This window comes from Natrix helvetica (assembly GCF_964273705.1).
Source record: "Natrix helvetica genome assembly, chromosome: 5".
Taxonomy (NCBI): domain Eukaryota; kingdom Metazoa; phylum Chordata; class Lepidosauria; order Squamata; family Natricidae; genus Natrix; species Natrix helvetica.
In genome coordinates this window covers 33,931,964-33,954,725 of record NC_138551.1, presented here as the reverse complement: position 1 = coordinate 33,954,725, position 22,762 = coordinate 33,931,964, and the positions used below count along the sequence as shown (strand labels likewise).

Here is a 22,762-nt window from a genome sequence, read left to right as displayed (position 1 = left end):
GAAAAGGAACTAAACAACTTTTTGAGGAGGTAAAAGAGGAGAGTGCAAAAGTTGGCATGAAACTCAACATTAAAAAATCTAAGATCATAGTATTTGGTCTCACCTCTTCCTGGCAAATAGAAGGGGAAGAAATGGAAGCATGACAGATTTTATTTTATTGGGTTCCAAGATCACTGCAGACAGTGACTGCAGCCATGAAATCAAAGAATGCTTGCTCCTTGGGAGGAAATATATGGCAAACCTAGGCAGTATATTAAAAAGCAAAGACATTAACCTGCCAACAAAGGTGTATACAGTCAAAGCTATGGTTTTCCCAGTAGTAATGTATGGCTGTGAGAACTGGACCATAAGGAAGACTGAGCACCGAACAATTGATGCTTTCGAACTGTGGTGCTAGAGAAGACTCTTGAGAATCCCTTGGACTATAAATAGATCAAATCAGTCAATCCTAAACGAAATCAACCATGACTGTTCTTTGGAAGATACTGAAGCTTAAATACTTTGACCACTTAAGAAGAAGAGAGGACTCACTGGAGTCTCCCTATGTCAGGGTTCCAAGTAATAGTAAATGTTGGGAAAGTTTGAAGACAAAAGGTGGCAGCAGAGGATGAGATGGTTATTTAGTGTCATTGACACAATGAACATTAATTTGGGGAAACTCCAGGAGACTGTGGAGGACAAGGGAGTCTGATGAGCTGTGGTCCGTGAAGTCATGAAGAGTCAGCCAAGAGTTAATGATTGAACATCAAAAAACAGAATTAAAGCATTTTCCAAATTAGTAAATGAATAAAAGTTGTTTCTATGCAAAATCATTTAATGCTAAGAATCTTTTATACTTTCTTGTACCATCAAAAGCAAGGTGATGCACTGAATGACTAGAAATGCAGTTGCAATACAAATTTGAATCAACTGGTATATCTATATTTGGGTAGCAAATTATTCATAGATGAATGTGAACACAGCTAATCAGATTTGACTCTTTTGGGACTGATTCAAACTTTTTATTTGAAATTAAGATATAATATTAATTGTATTTTGACTAAGAATGTCATTTAAATTATACTTTTATTCTTTATTCCATATTTACCCTGAATTCAGAGCTGGATTATAACTGCCTATATTAATTTTTATAGTTCAATTTTGATAATCCTAATGTCAACATATGTAAAAAAAATCTTTAATACATGTTATCATTTGGCTACTAAAGCCTCTTGCCAAATCATTACATTATTACATTTTAATACAAGTAGACAAAGCCAAGTCTTATATAAAATTATTGTATTAAATTTCTCCATGGTATTTCAACCATACATGTTAATCCTTCATTGTACATTGTAAATTTGCATTTTAAAATACCTTTGCACAATATTTTATATGATATGATAGAATTCTGACATAGACTCACTATACACAAAAATACACTTCATATTCATGCCAGTTTATCACGTCTCACTTGTTATGTAAACAAAGCATTTTCTAAAAAAGAAATTATAAAATCTGCACATTTTCCCTTTGAGATTTTAATAAAATACTGCTTTGTACAAGATTTGTGAAAAAATCCAGCATTTATAAAATACACTCTGAGAGGCCTTAAGCCAATTATTTATGTCTTACAACATAAAAAAAACCTAGGATACCTTATATGGAAACTAATACTGATCTGGCTGATTCATAAGAAAAATAAAAATGGAACAGATGTAGTGTACAGATATGAATGAAATCATTGAAAGTAAGTGGCAATTTGGATTAAAAACAAATATAATTCTAATAGGAAAAATGCATATTTTTGCTGGTTCTAAGTCAACTTTTTCTTTAGTGGCTAACACACAGTTTACAGAGTTTGACACACACAAAAAACATTCCAGAGCCTAGAGAATGGATGTTTATATTCCTAAACATGTAAACAAAAAGAAATTCAGCCTTCAGTCACACTGGCAAATAAAAGTGGTTGTCATCCATGGAAATCTGTTACCAGACTATACCTATTAATTACCAAAACCCAAATTAACAGCGTAATTTACTTAAACTCAGAAAAATAATAGGCTGTGGATTTAAAACAAATGCCAGCATTAAATAAGAATTCTCTGTTAACATAATTCAAGGTAAAGTATAAGTAAAGTACTGTTTGTTCAAATTGAAAGTGGCGAGTATGGCCACTTCCCATGCTGTGATGTAACAATGTACTAATTTTGCATGAAATTGTTAAATTTCATGTTTAAAAAGATGTTTTTTGTCTTGGATCAACATGGACTTGGCTTGGATGCAAGTATGTGGAGATAATATATTGATAGCATTATTTGGATATTTTCCTATAGTGAAATTACTCCAGCATGAGAAATGTGTTATGTGATCAAATTCATATAATGCTACTGCTGCTTCTAGTAAAAAAAACATTCTGAATGTTTCAAATAGTAATAAAACAGCATCCTGCTGATTCATGTTTTATTTCTCCCAAAAGACACTTAAGGTGAACAATGAAACAAAAATAAAAAGACTTGTGGTGTATCCCAGAATGAGTTAAGACTCTCAATTATTTCCTTTTAGGAAAACATATGAAAACTGTTCCAAATTGTAAAGAGTTCATTTTCATAAATAAGGATAGGTTCAGAGCTCATGTTGTATGCCACATCCAAGTGTATGGGATTACTGAGCAATGTGCAGAGATAATTTTTGTGTTCAGGATAAAACCAGATCAATAAACGTGTACTTTATTTGCGGGAACATGGTGCCATTTAGTTAAAGACATTTAACTAAAACATTGACAACCATTCATGACGGTTTAAAGATATGATGGAACTGAATAGAGAGACTTACAACCCATGCAGCACCCTATGGTTGCCTGATCACATTTTGACTGCTTGGCAGCCTACCTACATTTATGACCCCAGGGGCACTTCAACTCCTCCCCACCCATATCCCCATCTGTGCCTTTTTGGAACCCTGACACCCTGTGCTCCACTGCCTCAGCTGACTTTCACTGTCTGCTTCTTCCCAGTGCTGATGAGGTATGCCCAGCCTGGTTGGTGGACTCAGCTTCAGCCATGGAAAAATAAAACCCAAAGCAGACCTTTTGTAACCAGCTTCTGGGTGGGGGTGAGCTTCCCATTCCTAAAAGGGGAGAAAAAAACCCTCAAAGCAACCCCTTGTACAGAGCTTCTGGAATGGATGAGCTTACTGTTGCAACCTTCCCCTCCTTGGGACTGCTTTTAGTTTTTTTTAATGTTGGGAACATAAAGCTCAGCTTTGCTGAGAAGCTTTTGCCTTGAACTCCTCTCCCCACCAGCAGAAGTGCTGCCCAGCCAAGCAGCCAGATTAGGATAGCTTGTTGGCAGTGGGAGCAAGGAAATGGTGAAGGCCAGGGGGGAGGGGTTGCAGAGGACAGGGTGGCAGGGGTCTCCTAGTGCAGGGTGGTAAGATTACCTAGGACTGGGCTGAGCTTCCCATGGCGTGTCACACAGCCTCACAGTCATGCTGTGGTTGCTTGCTGCTCCACAATGCAGAGTGCATGGCAGTCAAAGGGCAGGGATTGGGTGTGAGATAGATGGGTGGGGGGAACTGCAGGCAGTCCCTTACCTTATTGAGACTTTGGCTGGAAGGGACAAAGCCTGGGATGGTTTGGATTAGGGTGGGTACTCGCTTAATGATTCACAATTCTTGGTTAATGACAGAACGAGGACTACTGGGATTGCAGTCATTAGGCAATGTAATCAATAACATCTTACTTTATGACCACATCACTTAGTGACAGAAATTCTGGTCCTAATTGTCGTAAGTTCAGGACTACCTGTACAATAATTTTAGGATATGTTTAAGTTCTTAAATTGCTTTGGTATAATTCCTAGATATAATTTTATGTAAAGTTGGCAGTGCCACAATAGTTAAAATCTATTCATGCTGTATCAGATTAAAAGAATCTGAAATATAGAAATAACATAATGGTTACATATTCATAGTTTGTAGAAGTTATGTAATCTTTAAAAAGGAGATAAATCATCAGGAATAATTTTTTCAGACTCACTTCCAGTTTTAAAAAAGCAATTCTAGCGGTATCAATATTGCTGTTCTCTTGTGTTAATGTTTAAAAGCCATTTTTAAAAATATTTAGGCAAGACGGCTAGTGTAACTAGCTTAATTTAAAAGTTTCTGAATTTTATCAACTAAATAAAGTTATTTAATGAGCATAATTAGTATTAAAATAATATTACTGGCAGAAAATACTAATTAAAAGCATAATTTGGATTAGAATCAAAATTTAAAATTGTATTTATTCGTATAATACAATAGAAAGGTAAACATTCTGTGTACCATACTTATTCTGAAGATTTTGATGCCCCAAAATTGACAGCCAATTTTCTGGGTTTTCGTTTGGTGGAAACATTTTGTGTTGATTTTCTATGAGGTACCCTTGAATTTGGAGATGCCATTTTTTCTTGAAAAGATGCTGCACATGGAACAGTTTGAGAGGGTCTTAAAGGATCTGAAGAAGCATCTGGTGAATTCTGTTTTGTGGTGTCAGATATTAACTGATCGTTCTTTAACTGTGCATCCTGAAGAGAAGCTTGGAACTCCTTAGACTCAAAATTTATTTTGTTTGCAGCTGTTTTTTTAGTTACCTAAAAACAAAACAATAACCTGAATTACTTTTCTAAAAACAGAGAATGTACATATATATGCACTCTGTCTGCTGTCAAACTTACCTGCAAAGGTATAAATTGGTTATGTGTACCAACTGGTATAGTTGCAGGATATGCATTTCCAGGATATGGACCAGTGTAATAAGATTTGTTGTGAATTGGCATTGATGCTCCCCACTGAACTGAACCAAAGGCAGGAAATGATGAAGGAAATATATTAGCTGTGAAAAGAATTGAATACAGATATATTAAATAAAAACTATTTTTATTTAAACTGTTTTTAGTGGGTTGGTTTTCAACAATTCACACTAAATAAATTGTGTAATTGCAAGATCTAAACTGATGTTACTGCAGCAGAGCCTCTATAATCTCTTATTTTACTCTGTAAATTAGAGAGCAAGAGGCACAATTCAAGGAACATAATGAGTTTTTTAATATATTAATCAATTGGTTACTTTTTATTATACAACTTCCTACAATTAACTTTTTGCAACTTTTACACCTATTTCATCAATATTTGCACTTGTTCATGTTAAAGAGAGTGCAAAATAACTGTTTTTCTATCTAGGCCTCCATTCAATTAAGTATAATCAGTTAAGGGCACGAGGAGAGCTACTGCTGCTTTTCTTTTTTTCTCATGCCCCAATCTTAAATAAAAAGTATAAATAAATTCTTGCCAGAGCACTTGCAAAAGACTAGGACTGTGTAGAGTTTATATTTAACTTTTTTGTATGGAAAAGATTTCACATCCCGAACATTTCTGAAAAAAATAAAAGATAACATTTAGCAAATTTACCAGTCTGCTGTTGACTGAAAACTGGAGGAATAGCTCTAGGTCCCATAAGATTTCCCAGTGGCTGATAATTTGGAAATATTGGTGGGGGTGGCAATGGTTGCTGTGGTGGCAGGAGAAAATTCATCCCAATAGAGTTCTGTATGAAAAAGATAATGTTTTCAGCGTTAGAAAGTAGAAGCATTATATGTTAAAAATTCAATGCAATGCAAAAGTTTAAGAACATGGACTCACCAACTGTTGTAAAGCAAAAATTGCTGCTTTCTCCTTGGCCTCATCTTGAGAATGGCACTGAGGTCCATGCACTAATAAGCCATTGGATAACTTCACTTGACAAACTGTCATTGTCTATGGAATAGAAGCAAAAAATGTGAATAAATACCTTTTTTGCTTCACATCGCAAACAAAAATAGTAAAGAGCTTATATTTTAGAACTGTGATAGGCTCCTAAACTCTCCTAAACAGAAGCAGGATGCAATATACCATTAGATCTAGCAAAGAAGGCAGGTACCATCTGCTAGGGACTTACATTTTAGTGGATCCCAGGAGGCAAACCTTTTCCGTTGTGGTGCCGCCTTAGGGAAAATTCTCCCTTGCCCCATCCCACCCTCCAGTCATGTTAGTTCCATCCCTATTAATGTTCTGGAAGTCCCTTAAGACCTGGTTATGTCACCAGGCCTTTTTTTTTTGGGGGGGGGGGTGTCCCAGAAACGATATATGCTCCTATGGCTCCACTATTGTGGTTATTATAGTCATTCTCTCTATGACTTAAGGTTTCTATAGTTTTAATTTAATAATATTTTAATTTTAACAATGATTTTTATATTTTTATAATGACTGCTTTTATATATTTGTTGTTTTATAACAGAATAACAGAGTTGGAAGGGACCTTGGAGGTCATCTAGTCCAATTTCCTTCATGAGCAAAGCTTCCCTTCATTTGCATCCCCTCCTACATAATCTAAATGTTATCTTATAAGCCTTCTGAAGTCACTGACAGGGCAGCCATATATGTTTTTTTAAATAAATAAATAAAATTTAAATTTGCCTTGGGGAAATTACTAGCAAATTATTTAAGTTCCTGCTTGTGCCTCCAGAACTGTTTACCATTGTATCCACTGTTATTTGTTCATTAATGAAGTGATTTAGATCTTCCCTGATGGAAGAGAGTGAATGAAGGAATTTTTTTATTTATGATTTTTAATACTATGCCATGTTTTTATTGTAAACTGACCACTTAAGTGAGGTTGGGGGTGTGTGTGGAAATGTAATAAGACAGACAGACAGACAAGTCCACTCCATCAATGACTAAGCACCACTGAAAACAATCTTGATATTAGAAGAAACTTTTTGTTGAGTATATATGAAGTTTACCAGAAGCCTACACAATCCAAATGCCATGGCAAATCCTTGATTTATGCAGGTAGAAAGAGGTTGTTAAAAGGCAGTATTTCCTTCAATTTTAAATAGGTAACAATTAACTTACTCAGCCAATTTATTTAATTCCAAGGTTACCTGTGGCGTTCTAAGGAAAGAGAAATCTGGTTGCAACATTCCAACAAGGGAACAGATACGAGAAAGTTCAGACACAGCAGTAGATACTGTATTTGGTGTTCCAAGTGGAGGATGGCTTCCTTTTCCCACGGCTTGAATGTTCTGTGACCCTCCAATATTAGATTTATTCATGAACTCCACTATCAATGAAACATAATATAAAAATGAATATATAACACCAATGTTCTGAATTAGTCAAAATATTGAGCTTTACTTCAATGTAACATATTCCACAACTGGTCTGCTGCAAGCAGACACTCATCCTCCCTCTATTTTAGATGGCCCCTTCAAAAGATACATAGATGGCTAGGAAATATCTTTGAATAGACCAGCTTCTGCAGCAAGAGAATAACAGATCTTACAGTATCAAATAGTCTGTACATAATAATGGTTCCGTGTTCTTTTGAAGGTGTATTTCTTTACAAATAAACCAGTAAAAACCAATTTCCCCATCCTCCCTACTCTTCATAGTATATAGAGAGTTTGTTCTAGGTAAAGAAGAAAATTCTAATTTGAAGTGCTTATAGTTAATTATAATTATTAATTTTATAATGTGCTACAACTATTCAATTTACTAAAATAAACAGACATACCTATCTTTTGGGGGTGTCTACATTGTGATGCAGGTTCAAGAGAGTCCTGTTTACAAGTGGAAGGTGAAATTTCATTAGTCTTTCCTTCTGGAGTAGCAGAAGCATCTATCTTCAAAATTTCTTTGAGCATCTGTGTTCCTTTCTTTAAAAAATGAAGTTAAATAGCAATATATTATAAGCATATATGTGTGCATATGTGTGTATATGTATATATATATATAGAATACAGAATAACTTGAAATTTTAGCATACATTCTGCATTTTAAATTAAAAAACAGAATTCCAAAGGAAATTCCAATTTGACAAGTAACACAATCCAATATACAAACCATGGCAAAAGATTGGGGAGATAACTGGTCTTCATTTGTTGACTCCTTGGAACCAGGTGATTGTTCCTTTTCTTTGAAAATTTTTAAAGATGCCAAAATATCTCCAAGTTCAGACCCATTCTAAGAAGTAGATAAAGATATAGTTAAAAGCATACAATATGTAAAAATAATGAAATTTAAATATTATGTAGAAGGTTCTTACTAAGTATATTCAAAACAGTTTGAGTGTGCTTTAAACATAATTAGCAACTTTTTTTCTGCCATGTTACCTACTTATACAACTTAGCATAGTTACCACCACTTCTACTATTACAGATTTATAGTGAAAAAGAAGAGAATAAATGGCTTATTCTGGACTCTGAGAAAATTCAGCCAATTTGAAACAGGATCTTTCTTCAAATTCAAAACTAAACACATTTTGATTCTGAGACATCTGTTCTTTGTACTATTCACTACAATTTTTGTCATATATTTCAATAGAATTGTAAAGAAAGAGGCTGTACTTGAAAGGATGCACAACAATTATGCATTCTCAACAATGTTAATTGTTTTTAGTAAACCATACTGGGGACAATTTAACAACAATCCATTATAGGACTTTTAATATGCTGATCTTATTCATTGTTTTAAACATGTAACTGACCTAGTTTACTATAAAAATCTCCCTTGAGCGCATGCTCAGCAAACCAGTTGTTACACTGGTTGAATCCCACCACTGGCTTTACATTATCAGCATAAATGTAATTCTATAAAGAAACACAGCCACAAACAAAATTAAATGCAGTATTTAAGTACTTTGTCAAGAGCAGGAATCTATAGTTCCCAGATCTTGATCCACTTACATTCTCATCAGTTCCAGTTAATCATGGCCAATTGTGAAGGTAGTTTAGAATTGTTGTCCAATAACAAATGGAGAGTGGTGGAATTTTCCAGCTTTCCATTATGGGTTAATAAACCTATTTCGTTCCAGAGTACAGTCAAATATATATTTCTATTTAGTCAACCATATCCTACCTTTGTAGTTATGCTGGGGTCATGAACTACAGGTTTTTGTTCTCTTTGTGTACTCGAGCCTTCATTTCTCTTCAGAAGCTTTACATTACTCTTACTTACACCTGCAAAATTCTGCAATTTAATAGAATTTTTTTCATTAAATTGGTTCTTATATGTGAACATATTGCAAAATAATTCCTCTAAAAACTACCAATATTTTAAAATCAAGCATAAGCTGTAGAATTCTATAATGACTCATCTACAAGTTATATGTACGAGGAGGGTGAATGGTTCAAAAAAATGGTTTTCCAAATTGACTGCTTGAAGTAACTTTTAGGTATTCACATACATACTGAAATGACATAGGAAGGTCTCAGAGTAGCCTCAGTGAGCCTTCAAGAGGACATTGCACTTCAAAACTTTAGCAGCAGGTTTAGAGGGATATTTCACTTGCTTCCTGCTCTCACATAAAAGGTCCCTTGTTTTGCAGTCTTACTATATAGTGATTGGGATCCCTCTTCATATTTCTATAAGGCCCAGTAATCAAATTGAAGACAAATTGTTCTTAACCTGTAATCTGGGGATTGGTTTTGGGAGTAAATGACAAAGTATTTTCTAAATTATTTAAGAATAACTATGATGTCAAAAGATATTGACATTCTCTTGCAAATGTTTGTTTGTTTGTTTATTGGATTTATATGCCGCCCTTCTCCCAAAGGACTCAAGGCGGCGTACAACATTATAAAAAACACGTATTACAAAAGTTAAAAAAGAAATTAGATAGAGTATCCCAAAACAAACCCAATTAATATGAACAATAACATTTTAAAAATTAGATTAAAATTAACAATTAAATCAATCATTTATTTTATATTGTTCAGGCCAGGCCGGCTTGCTGGAAAAGCCAACTTTTTAGGGCGCGTCAGAAGGACCGGAGGTCGGGGATTATGCGAAGCTCACGGGGCAGCTCATTCCAGAGGGAACCCAAATGTATGTGGGTGTAATATTAAAATCCTGTGAAATTGTAATATTTTCATATTCCAATCCTTTCATGAAAAAAAATCATTCAGGAATCTTCCATGTGCCATTTTGGGAGACAGAAATTATGTTATAGTGTGAGTAAAGGAAAATACTGGAATAACTATTGTAAGCCATTTAAAAGCAATATTATATTGCTCATCACAAATCTGCTTAATAAAATTCTGAACTGACTTCCATAAAGACCTGTAACAAAAGTAAAATAAATAAATAATAAAGGTACAACTATGAGTAGCCATATGCAAGCAGAAAGAGAACAGTTACCAGTTTGTTTGATATTTTTTGTGTTTGACCTTCATTTCTTGGCTCTTTAGAATCTTCTTTGGCTGGAATTAAAACATTCAGTTTAATACAACGAAACCAGTTTAATATAATGAAAAACAAAATTTCTGTCTGTGTCTGCTAAAAAGAAATCCATTAATTGTACTAGGATTTGTTGTTAAGTAAAACAGTGAGCTTTCTTCACACAACTCAGTATATTTTTCCTCGCTTCCTTCATAGTTTATCTATTCAGATACTGTACTATTATAAAGTAGATAGAATCAGGATATAAAACTGCAGTGGAAAACTTGTGTTTATGAGAGAATTTTGAAAAATTAAGATCCACAGCCATGGTCTATGGACCTAAACTTCTTTTAGCACAGGATTCAGTGAAGTCAGCTGTTTTCAAAACAGGATTCTTATATTTAAAGTTAAATGTTAAAAAAATATTTAAAGTAAATTAAAGAATATGCACTCTACAGTACTTACATTTCCTAGATGAGTCCTGGGCTTTTTGCTGGCTTTTAAAGCTATTCTCGTTGAAACCTGGTTTGCAGGACCTATTACTGGCACTGAATTTTACATATTGAGGTAAAAAATCTTCAACCTAGAAAATCAAGTTTTGCAAGAGTAACAATTTGCATAGACCATGTAGTTTAGAATACATAAAATGTGAGAGGATAATCTATGGTCTGCAGAGGAAACCCCCTCCCTCCCCAATTTCCTAAATTCAGTGCAAAGCACACTATCAAATTGGAGTCAGTTTCTAGCTGTTTGAAAGAAATAAAGACGTTGAAGAAATAAAGAGGTTTTCAAAAAGTTGAAAAATAAATATTTAGGAAATACGTATTAGATGTATATGACAAGACTGTCAGAAATATTCAGTCTTTGAACTGTATTTTTAGATGTGTACAAATTATCATACAATGTATTTAATTTTATATCCTAGCAAGTTGTTTAGAATTATCAACATAGATGAGAGTTTTCATGGCAAGTGAAATATTCAAGCTGGCCATAGAAAAGGCTGAAGAACATGATGCTGTTGCTGCACAACTGAGACAGCCAAAAATACCCAAAAAACCCTTAGTATTTGCTTCGTTGGTTTGAAAATCGAAAGGCCTTTGATTTTGTTGTTCATATCAAGCTTTTAGACTGTGCTTATAAAAGTGGAAATCCCAGAACATCTCATTGTCCTCAGTGTAAAAACCAATACACAGACTTGGAAGCCACTACCCAGATGGAATATGGTGAAACTGATTGGCTTCAATTTGGCAAAGGAATGAGACAAAGGTACATGTAGACCTTGACCTTCCCTCAAAACATTTATCTGGATTTGATCATCAATGTGCCATATGGGTACAAATGCCACCTTTTTGACATATACTAACCATTTCATCCTTATTTTGTATGGAAGGCTGAGACTTTCCAGGGTTCTGCAATGATTGCCAAATGTTGCAAAATTCATCATCTTTTTTATTGTGAGCTTGCTAGGAAAGAAAAATAAAACAAATAAAATGGAAACTCTGCCATGTTTCCATTATTACAAGAACTAGCCATGTCTTAAGTTTCAACAAAGTAGCAATTTAAATTGCAGGCATATATCTTAGTTACTTCAGTGAATAAAGCAGCCATTCACATTTAAAATAGAAGAAGTGAACACGTGTTATCTTTTCATGAACAGTTGCCTCATAATGGAGTATTACTATATTGTATTGCAGACACAGTATTTCTAAATTCTACACCAAGGTTTTTTTTTTACATTTCCCCCCCATTTCCAACACATAGTCATGTCCCATGGTTCGATCCACCAAATCAATCATCTCCTCTTTCATACAGAAAATCTCAGAAGCTTTCATGAATTTCTCATTTGTGCTTTTCAACTCTGTTTAGTACCATATAGTACAATATCCCAATTGTTTTCCATCTCCCATTATTTCTAAAAGTAAACTGGTTCACAGTAGCTATTACTACCACTGTTGCTATTTAATCCTAGACTTTTGAGAATGGGAAGGATCTTTTTTATTTTTTTAAAAAAATCAAAACTCTGCTCTGATTCTGAGCCGCCATGACATTATCAATTACTCAATGGGTAATACATTGGAAATATCTTAGTCCACCCTATTCCATTTTTACGAATATATAGCGACTCAATTGAGGTATATTTAAAGTAGACTCACTGAAATAAATGGAAGAAAAAATAAATTTGATCTATCCTCGTTTATCTTAGATTGTCAAAATGTCACTTATTACAGCAGTGCAAGGTGAACAAGAAACAAGCTATATTGTAGAATTGATTTTATGGGGATACCATAAAAACTGGGTTTAATTCAACTAATTAAAAAATAAGATTACATTTTTATTGGAATATTATCAAAATGTAGATAATTTGATGTATAACTCACAGACCAATTCAGTACTTCTAAACATAAAAGTGTGCCTTGGGGAGATAGGCAGCATTATATATTTGTTAAACAAAAATATTTACATAAACACATTTCTTCACATGTGTTGTGAAGAAATGTGTTTATATAAAATAGTTTGTGCTTTTCTTGAATTTATTGCAATTTGATACATTATGGAATATGTGTCCAATTTATTGTCTTTGGTTGGTGTTATTTATTGTCTCATTTGCATTACTTTAGCTTAAGATTATATTATTCAGAAATTGATTTTTAATGAATTATGTATCTTAAGAGTATTGAAAAATACAAATGTACCAAATAATATATAATCTTTTTTCACTTTTTTACTTATTTTAACAAAAGCTACTTACAAACAAACCCTAAACCGACTTCCCACTGAATCCAAAATTATTTACTCTAAGGTAGAAGGTAAAACAACTTACTTTATATTTCTGATGGCTACTTGCATAGGTTACTTTCTGCTGAGAACTGGAGTTGCCCTGCTTTTCTGCTTTGATACTATTATGCTGTCTTCCATTCAATTGCTGGATAATAAAGAAAAACACGACTTTCCAATTTTTCTATTTATTTAAAATATTATACACTCATCTATTTTTTTCTCACACAGTATTACAAATTAACAGGCCCACAATGTATACTCAACAATTTTAACAATAATTGTTATGGGACATTATCTACTTTCTTTCTTTAGATATTATGGAACAGAATATCAAACAAATGTAAAAATCAACTTCTCTGATATATACACAATAACTGAAGTCCTCAAGGCCCATCTAAGAACTATCATTTCCTTCTTTGTGCATATACTGGACTTCCTGAAGTTATTATATCATCATCATCATTTTAGCCATTGTCTATCCATTGCTGGAGAAAGGCTTCTTCCATATGTTTCCAATCAATATAGTCCTGAGCTTCGTTTTCCTAATTGGATCGGCAACACTTGCTGATATGTCAATCCATCTTGTTTTAGGTCTCTTTCATGGATGATTTTTATCAGGTGGGATCCATTCTATGAGTGCCTTGGTCACCTGCCATCAGTTTTTCTTGCTATGTGACCAGCCCATTCTAATGCCAAGCATGTATCTTTCCATGGCACTTTGTGCCACTGATAGTTTTTGTATCGATTGTGAATTTAGTGTCTCATGTTTCACTGAGATGTGTTAGAGCAGGTAGCACTAATCAAAAACATTTCAGGAATAGGGGGTGGTTATTCTTGAAAATTATGCTTAGCTTGTTAAATGCCTGTCAACCACATTTAACACATTCAATGTCCTTTATTGTACCACCTTCCATTGAGATCTGTTGGCCAAGGTATATGTAGTGGTCTATTACATATAGTTCTTCTCCAGATATGTTTCTTTCTTTCTTTGGGGAATTTATTAAAAATCACCTGGCTCTTTTCCAGGTTTATTTTTAAGCCAAATGGTTCTCCTACTTTGTGCAGCTCTTGCATGTGTCTTTGTAGATCTTCTGGGTCTTGTGAGAATAACATCATCTGCAAATCTTAAGTGATTTAAAAAGGCACCATTAATTTTTATTCCATCATTTCCCCAGTCTAGTTTGCGAAATACTTCAAGGCAGACTGAGAAAAGGATGGGTGATATGGTATTGTCTTGTTGCAAACCTCGTTCTATGTTGATTTCTACTTTAAGATCATTAAGGTAATTGTTGCCAGGTTTTTTTTTCATATATTGATTGTAACAGGTTTATGTAAGCAGTGTCTACGCCTTAGTTGAGCAATGCATTAATTATTGCTTAATGGAATACTGGGTTAAATGCCTTTTCGTAGTCGATGAAAACCATGCACAGAGGCACAGTGTACTTGCTGTGCCTTTCAATGATTTGCTGAACAACTTGGATGTTATCCATTGTGCTGTACCATTTCTGAATCCTACCTGCCCTTTTGGCTCTGCATCATTTAATGTTCTGAATATTCTTTTTGCTATTATCTTGGTGAAAACCTTGTAGATGTTTTTCCCCCCAGCAAGCTAAGCATAATTTTCAAGAACAACCTCCCCTTATGCCTGCAGAGAAATTTTCAATCAGTGTCTGCTAACTGCTGTAACATATGCCAGTGAAACATAGACACTAACCTCACAATCTATACAAAAGCTAGGAGTGGTGCAAAGAGCCATGGAAAGATACATGCTTGGCATTACAAAACAAGATAGACCTGCACATGGATTAGAGAACAAACAAATGTATACAATATCATCAAGAGAGTAAAAGAATGGAAATGGAAATGGAAATGGGCTGGTCACACAGCAAGAAGATCTAAAAGGAGGTGGACCAAGGCACTCATAGAATGGATCCCACTTGATAAAAAGCATCCACATAAGAGACCTAAAACAAGATGGATTGATAACATTCGCAAGTATTGACAAAATGGATTTTGTATTATGAAGTATTATGGGCAAAAGAAAGCTCAGTACCATATTGGTTGCCCCCCCCCCCCAGGAGCACTCTGCAAACCCAAGGCAATTCGTGTCTTTTTTTTAAAAGGGGGGGCGTTTTAGTGAAAAACGGGCCGTTTTGGGGAGATTTGCAGAGTGCAAAACCTTTTTTTTCCCTTTTGGAAAGCTCTTTGACTGATTGATGAGAATTACATTGATCAAGTGCTGTGCCAGCAGAAACACCTACCTATCTACTGTATTTCTCTCTCTCTATTTCTCTCTATCCTTCTACCTACTTACTTACCTAGCCTCTCTCTCTCTCTCTCCCTACCTACCTACTGTATTTCTCTATCTCTCTCTATTTCTCTCTCTCTATCCCTTTATCTTCCTACCTACCTACCTACCTACCTACCTACCTACCCTCTCTCCCTACCTTTCTACTGTATTTCTCTCTCTCTATCCCTCTACCTACCTACCTACCTACCTACTCTCTCCCTACTTATCTACTGTATTTCTCTCTCTCTCTCTCCCTTTATCTACCTACCTAACTACTCTCTCTCTCTCCCCACCTACCTACCTACCGTATTTCTCTCTTTTTCTCTCCCTCTCTACCTACCTACCTACTTTTTTAAAAAAAAAAACCTCTTCAAAACCTTGGTGTGTCTTATACTCCGAAAAATATGGTAAGTCTGGTAAATCTGCACTAACTAATTATTCTTTTTTGTGCGTGCGCACGTGCATGTGCTCCTTTGGCTCGGGGTTGTTTGTTTTGTTCTTGACTCCTGGCAACTGCCTGGCAAAGTCCCTGCAGCTTTCTTGGCAAAATTTCAGAAACACTTTGTCCTTGCCTGCTTCCAAAATCTGAGAGACAGAGTAACTGGCACAAGCTCACCATGCCTAAGGTGAGACTAGAATTCATGACCTCCCAATGACTAGCCTGATGCCTTAACCACTACACCAAACAAGCTCTAATTATTATGACAATTATTAAGCTTTGTTTAAATTTGGCTATGCTTTTACTAGCATAAGAGAATAGCAATATGTTTATGATAGAACTGGGTAATTGAATTCACACTTACTTGAGTTGGAACAAAGAGGGAACGAGGAGAATGATTGAGGCCTCCCAGATGTGCTTTTTGGGAACATACAGAAAAGGATTCAGATGAATATGAGTTGTAAGAACTCACAGCTGGCTGTGGCTTAACTATGGCTGTTAACTTCTGATTTCCTGTTTCAGTTCGATAGCCATAAGATATGTTAATTAAGGCACAAGCCGGCATGCGGTATCCTCTGGCAGGTGAACTCCTAATGAAAGAGAGGCAATGAAAGCAACTTTGTCATGTAACTCATATAATTTCAAATTATATATTAAAAATATTTATAGAAATAATTTAATATTTTGGATGGAACATAAAATGAACTTGACTAACATACTTTAGATCCAGTTTTATGAGGCTGAGTGAATGGTTGGATGGAGGTGTTTTTGATCTCTATTTGTCATTAATCAAATGAAAGTTTAGAAATTTACAATGACAATAAAAATAGATAACAAAGAACACAATTACCAGAAAAAAACATTTGTGTCCCCTTCTTACACAATTATTTTATGTTTATGAGGTTCTATTGAAACATTTAAGAAAAACAAGCAATTGTTTGCAACAAACCTTATTGTTAAACCGCCATGAAATTCTTCATCAAACAGTACTTCATATAGTACATCAGCTTCTCTGCTGGCTAAAGAAAATATACATTGTAAGCAATAGCATCAAATGTGAAATTGCTAAAGAAAAACATAATATTATCGCTTTTTACTACAATGACAACAATTTCTATATTCAAAAAAACCATTATATTTATCTCCAGAACTATTTACAAAGATAGGAACTACCAATTAAGAGTTTTCAATATTGAGATCACTTCCGGTTTCCGAAGGCGACAGACATTGGTCTGCTGGTTGCTTCTCCGGTAGGCTCCTTTTAGGAGCACGGGTCTTGGAAGTACCACCTGCCGTAGGGCGGCTTGCTGGAACCCCCCGGATAGGCGGCAGCCATGGGGGGGGGGTCTCCAGTTTCGCCTTAGGAGCCGGGGAGCGTAGGGGGTGCATAACAGCACCTTTGCTGAATAGATCCCGGAAGGGAAGAGTTAACTACATGCAGCGACTGAAGTGCTGGAGGTGAGAAATTCACTCCTTAATTGCTTTTAACTGACAAGTAGCGGCTTTTTTTACAAGTTGTGGATTCAATCAGTTTGAAGTAGGAAGTAGGAAGATTGGAGGGGGATTGTTTTTTCTTCTTCTACCCCTCTCAGGCAAAGCGGGATTTGGACTGTCTCTCAATCTCGAAATGGAGATAGAGAGCAAAAAATTGAATTAGCCACTTGAACTAACTATGTGAAAAGATTTATACCATAACTGCAAGAGCTGATTGCGGAGTTGTTTTGAAAGTTTTATGGAAGTTTTGAATGTTCTGCTCCTGAACCCGAGGAAGAGCCAAGATGGCCTTCTTCCTTCTTCTTCTTCGCACTTATAAATGAAGTCTGCCTTTTGAAACTACCTTTGAAGAAAGTCTGGCTTTATATTATCCCCCCTGAAGGACTCTTGGAGCCTCTCCTATTACGTGGTCTTTCTGGATTTGGACTATTTGATTTCCTTTTTTTTTTTTTTTTTTGAGTGACTTCTTGGCTTGGAACTGTGACAGAGGGTTAATTTTCACTTTTGGATTTGCCTGTCTTCTCGGACTAGCTCGGCTGCGCGCTTCACAAACGCCATTTCTTTTGCAAAAGATTTTTACTCTTTCTGAACTTAGACAATGGGGTCCAGAAAACCACCTACAGGCAAAGCAGCCTCGACACCAACTTCTACTGCATCCAGTCCAACAATTCAACAGACAAAAATCTCATCATTTCTACAAGAAAAGACTGGAGAGAGTTCAAAAGACTTATCTGTTACTCAAATGTTTCAAGCTATTGTGCAGGGACAAAATGAGTTGAAAAAGGAGGTAGCAGATTTTAGAGATGAGCTTAAAAGTGTGCAGCAACAAATAACAGAAAATAAACAGAGAATTGGTGTGCTACAGGAGGGCACGGCTGAGGTTAAGGCAGTCCAGAAGGGGAATATAGAATTGGAAAATTTTATGGCAAAGATAGAACTTGAAAGAATGTCCTTCTTTCTCAGATTCCAGAACCTACCGGAGACAGAAGATGAAAAGGATATTATGAGTACAATTTTAGCAGAATATATTAAAAGAGATAAAGAACAGTTGTGGTGGGATATGGATCTGGTTTATAGGATTAATTCAGCATTTGCCAGAACACATAATGTTCCAAGGGAAGTACATGTTAAATTTCTTAGGAAGACCACGAGGGATGAGATTCTAGGGGCTCAGAGGGGGCGGACCACTAAAATATAAAGATAAAGAAATTGCCATTCTTAAGCAAATTCCGAAAAAAATAAGAGATAAGAGGAGGAAGGTATTCCTCCTTATCAAAGGAATTATATAATAAGGGAATTTGGTTTAGATGGTTATTGCCAGAAGGAATGCTGATCTTCTGGGAGGGAAACAGAATTAGAATTAACACAGTTGTGGAGGCAGAGGCCTTCATTAAAAAACATAGTGCCCTCCTAGAGGACGGAAATATAAAAAGTAGTGAAAAAGGCGACAAAACACAAGACATGAAGGAGGGAGGGGCTGTGGCTCCGCCTGGGGACAGGGGGGAGGGAATAATAATGGAAAGACTCAGGTCGCAAAAATAAATATATCTGGAATATCATCTTAATTGTTAATATATTAGAAAGTGGCAAAAGAGATGATTGAACACATGGTTGATACAATGTATAATAAGATGCTGTTTCTGCTTATCTTTTATTTATTTTTTTCTGTAAAAAGTTGTGAGAATTGGAGAGATTCCTACCTCTAGCATGATGGAGCTGCCCCCAAAAAATTTTTTTGTATATCCACCTACCCTTTCCCCCCAAAAAATTTAAAAAACCAATACAATTCTTTTTAAAAAAGAGTTTTCAATATTGTCCTCTCTACTGGCTTCCATTCTTGGCCAATATAGCTGACTACTTAGACTATCTTCACTTACAAGCAGGTTGAATAAAAATCAATGATTTTAAAATATATATTTTTTAAATTTAAATCTGATTTTAAATTTTTTAAATCAAATTTATTTTAATAAAATGTTTTTGGAGTAAAAATCTTATCTAAAGATAATTTTCTATTTAAGATACATTAATAATTTAGTTTATTCAGCATGAAATGGATCTTAGTTATGTACCATAAGGCTGTATATTCTGCAATATTGGGACTGTCGGTAAGTCAACAGTGGGTCAGAGGAGGAGATGCTGCAGGATAAGGATGACAGTTGCTCTTTAAAAATTATGATTTAAACTGAGTTGATTTAAATCAAGTCTTTTTACCAGTGATTTAAATCAACTCCACCTTGCCTACATGGTTCCCTCCTAATGGTGTGTATTATAAATTCCAGAATTGCCAACTATTATGACTAACAAGATGTTATAATCCAGAGGCAGAACTGATTCATTTTTATAATTTTTGTATTATTGACTTATGTGCGTCAATGAGCTTTAAAGTAGCTTCAGTCTTACTAGAGAAACACCACCAAAGTCAGTGTTTTTAAATTGAGAATATATACAAGACATGTTATGTGAGTTAACATTCTCATCCTTCCAAAACAAGAAAAAAATGATCAAAGGCGGCATCTGATAGTAATGTTTTTTCTAATATTTTATGCAAGTAACGAATTAATACAGCTAGGGCTTTCCCACATGTTTGACTATACTGTATATTTGGAAACATATGTCCAAATGTTCTTTAGTTACAAGTGCTACAAATGCACTATAGAATTGTTTCCTTGCAGACTAAAAATAAGTACTCATTCAACCATGGTAGCCACTCCATTTCACAATAACCAAGGGATGATGTGTGGTATGGACAATATTTTTTTTAAAGATTAATAGCATTGGTCACATAATATCAAAACAAAACCATTAATGTCAATTGTTTGGATCCAAAAGTATACCAGTATGTATGAAATATCATTTGTAAAACAGCTTTCCAATTCTCTCCTGTCCCAAAATGTGTCAGTCTAGAGGCCCTTTGAAATAGCTTGAACTATGGTGAAGGGTACTGCAATAAAAGAGCAGAGGCCATTTGGTGTGGATAAAATTCTTATGCTCAACTGTAGCAGTGTAATTCAGGTGAATACCTGACTGTCTCCAAGAATACCAAGTGTAGAGAAATCCCACTTATAGAATTTTGAATTCAACTCATTAAAACCAACAAAAAGATGCACTTTTTAAACCTCAGTTAAACTGGATCTTTGATAAATATCCAGTTGACAGTAATCAGCATTTTTTAAACATAGAAATAATTTACAAATCAAAGGCAGGATTATCAAAAGCTAAAAAGAAATTCAGTCATACCTCCTTTAATTCCTATTATAGTACCACGAAGTCCAAGGGGAACAGAAAAGTTCTCTCTCACATTCACAACACGGTCAAACAATCGATATTCTGCATCTTGATCTGGTAAAATTCCATTTTGTTGTTCTAAAGGCTAATAAAACCAAAGATTTAAATTATAGCAAAAATATCTAATTATGAATATAATATAGAATAAAAGTAGCTCTATATGCCTCAGGGTATTAATTTTATGTGCAGTTTTATTAAAATGAAAAGATTAAATAATCATGTAATGTCCTGTTCACTATATTGAGCTTATGATAAAGGGATGCTTTCTCAATAGAAAGCAATCAGACTCCAAATCCGGCTAGCAGAAAATATACTAAGTTTCATCAACACAATCGAACCAGCACTGCCATTTTTTGCGTACCTTGTTCATCAGTTTTATAATATGTAAGATGGAGGAAAAAAGAGGAAGCTGGTATGAAACATAAAGCCTTCCTTGAGTCAAGCTTAACTCTTGATGACTACATGATACATTCATGTTTTCCTTTCTTGGCAACATGAAATTGGTTTTCTACTGCATTTACTCTTACGCAACTATAATTATATTAAACTTACTCTGTATAATAAGTGAGGTTTCACTGTCACACGCACTTTCTTATTACTTTTTCTTTGCTAAAAAAAAGTAAAAATTGAATGAAATCATAGATTTTTATTGCTGTACAAAATTTAAAAAGTCACATATTATAGTCCATATAAATTATAACACTGATTGTAAATCTATCTACAGTATATTCCTTAGCTTAATGTGTATTACTCAACCTAATTCTAAAACCATTCTGTAAGATAAATCCAGAAGTTATGTAATAGCTCTCGGACTTATTATTGGTGCCTGCTGCTTGGAGGGTGGTTTGAGAAAAAACAATGTGCTATTAAGAGAAAAAGAGGATGTGAGAAAGACAACTTTAGTCTTTGGACACATCCACTGCTTACTTATATTCTGATTTATCACACAGATCTTAATTGACAATCCATGAAAATAATATGAACTTGATGGAAAAAGTTAGTTCATTCCTACTCCAAATATCGTATTGATAGACAATCACAATGTATAACTAATGTTATGGGTATTCTGAACTATTCTGTTGTTTAGAATTCTCCAACACCAAATATTTATCTGAGTATAAAGAAACATAATCTAACAAGAGCAGGACAGAGAGGAACCCTAGATGTATGTGACTTCATGAATTGTAAACTCAATAAATTTTATCTAAATCAAGGTGGGTGATACAGATTATATATAAACAAGTAAGATCATCAGATAAGGTGGTAAAGTCTCCTGCATGTTTTGCTTTATTTTTAAAATTGACTTTTTATTGCTTTATAATCCAAAATTACACTCAAGAATTCATAATGTACAACATGCTAATAGCAATTTAAATATACTGTGATAAGAATCAGATAATTTAGACAATATTTTATGTACCTTGCATTTGTCTATTTCTTCTTCAATCTTTTCAATGATAGCTGCATCCAGAATTTGCAAATCACAAGATGAACGTGAAAGTGCACTGACAGGATGAGCCTTTACCCATGACATGATTTCTTGAACCTTCTCAGCACTATGTTGAAAATTATTCCATATTAATAATTGTCAAGATGTAAAATCTAGCATAGTCAACATGTAAATATTATCAAGTGGCAAATTATTTTGTATTATTAAAATTTGTTTTTTATTTTTTAAAATATATGTCCTAATGTAAGAAAAATAGATATAAGCATTGCCCCAAAGCTTCACAATTACATCAAAGCTGTCAAAGCAAATTTGAAAATTATAATCCAATTAGTTTGGTGTATATAACTTTATTACTATTATCCATATGTTCTATGCCATATGCTGAATAAATAGGGAACAAGAAAAAAACCTCTATAAAAGAAATGGGATTATTTTTATATCTCAACCCGTCGATCCTTGGATCAAGATTATATATTTTCAAAATAACAATTGTGTTTTTAAGAGACAATACCTAGGAAATAATATTTTGACTGCTTGATAGTAATTAGACAGCTGCAACCATGAAAGAATACATCATGAAATTGTTCCTCCTTCAATCCAAGGACTCGTCTACTAAATTTGAACCAGCAATCTTCATGGTGATTGTCTTTGCAAGATCAGAAAAATTATCTACTTATTTACTAATCTACCAAAAATATGAACTACATACCCATTCTCCTCTTCACCAGGCCAAATGTCATCTTCATAAAATATATATTCTGAACTATTTTTGGCTAAGTACGTAAAAAGTTCTGGTACCCTGTGAAAT

The 22,762-nt window shown here is 34.5% G+C and overlaps 1 protein-coding gene across 4 annotated transcripts in view; it reads right to left on the bottom strand.

Moving 5' to 3' along the window:
• XRN1 (5'-3' exoribonuclease 1) overlaps positions 1-22,762 on the bottom strand; it is a 79,223-nt gene that overhangs the window by 3,148 nt on the left and 53,313 nt on the right. For 2 of the 4 annotated variants that reach the window (XM_081954428.1, XM_081954426.1), the window contains exons 26-43: positions 22,664-22,753; positions 21,925-22,060; positions 21,057-21,113; positions 20,457-20,589; positions 16,675-16,744; positions 16,090-16,315; positions 13,040-13,141; positions 11,583-11,681; positions 10,684-10,801; positions 10,198-10,259; positions 8,917-9,027; positions 7,903-8,022; positions 7,574-7,715; positions 6,942-7,120; positions 5,662-5,775; positions 5,431-5,566; positions 4,698-4,855; positions 1,262-4,613 (exon numbers count right to left, since the gene is read on the bottom strand). In XM_081954428.1, the coding sequence (XP_081810554.1) occupies positions 4,311-4,613; positions 4,698-4,855; positions 5,431-5,566; positions 5,662-5,775; positions 6,942-7,120; positions 7,574-7,715; positions 7,903-8,022; positions 8,917-9,027; positions 10,198-10,259; positions 10,684-10,801; positions 11,583-11,681; positions 13,040-13,141; positions 16,090-16,315; positions 16,675-16,744; positions 20,457-20,589; positions 21,057-21,113; positions 21,925-22,060; positions 22,664-22,753 (2,356 nt within the window). In that variant the 3' untranslated portion in view covers positions 1,262-4,310. Of the gene's footprint in view, positions 1-1,261; positions 4,614-4,697; positions 4,856-5,430; positions 5,567-5,661; positions 5,776-6,941; positions 7,121-7,573; positions 7,716-7,902; positions 8,023-8,916; positions 9,028-10,197; positions 10,260-10,683; positions 10,802-11,582; positions 11,682-13,039; positions 13,142-16,089; positions 16,316-16,674; positions 16,745-20,456; positions 20,590-21,056; positions 21,114-21,924; positions 22,061-22,663; positions 22,754-22,762 lie in introns of those variants that run through there. The other 2 variants (XM_081954427.1, XM_081954429.1) reach the window with 2 other exon arrangements.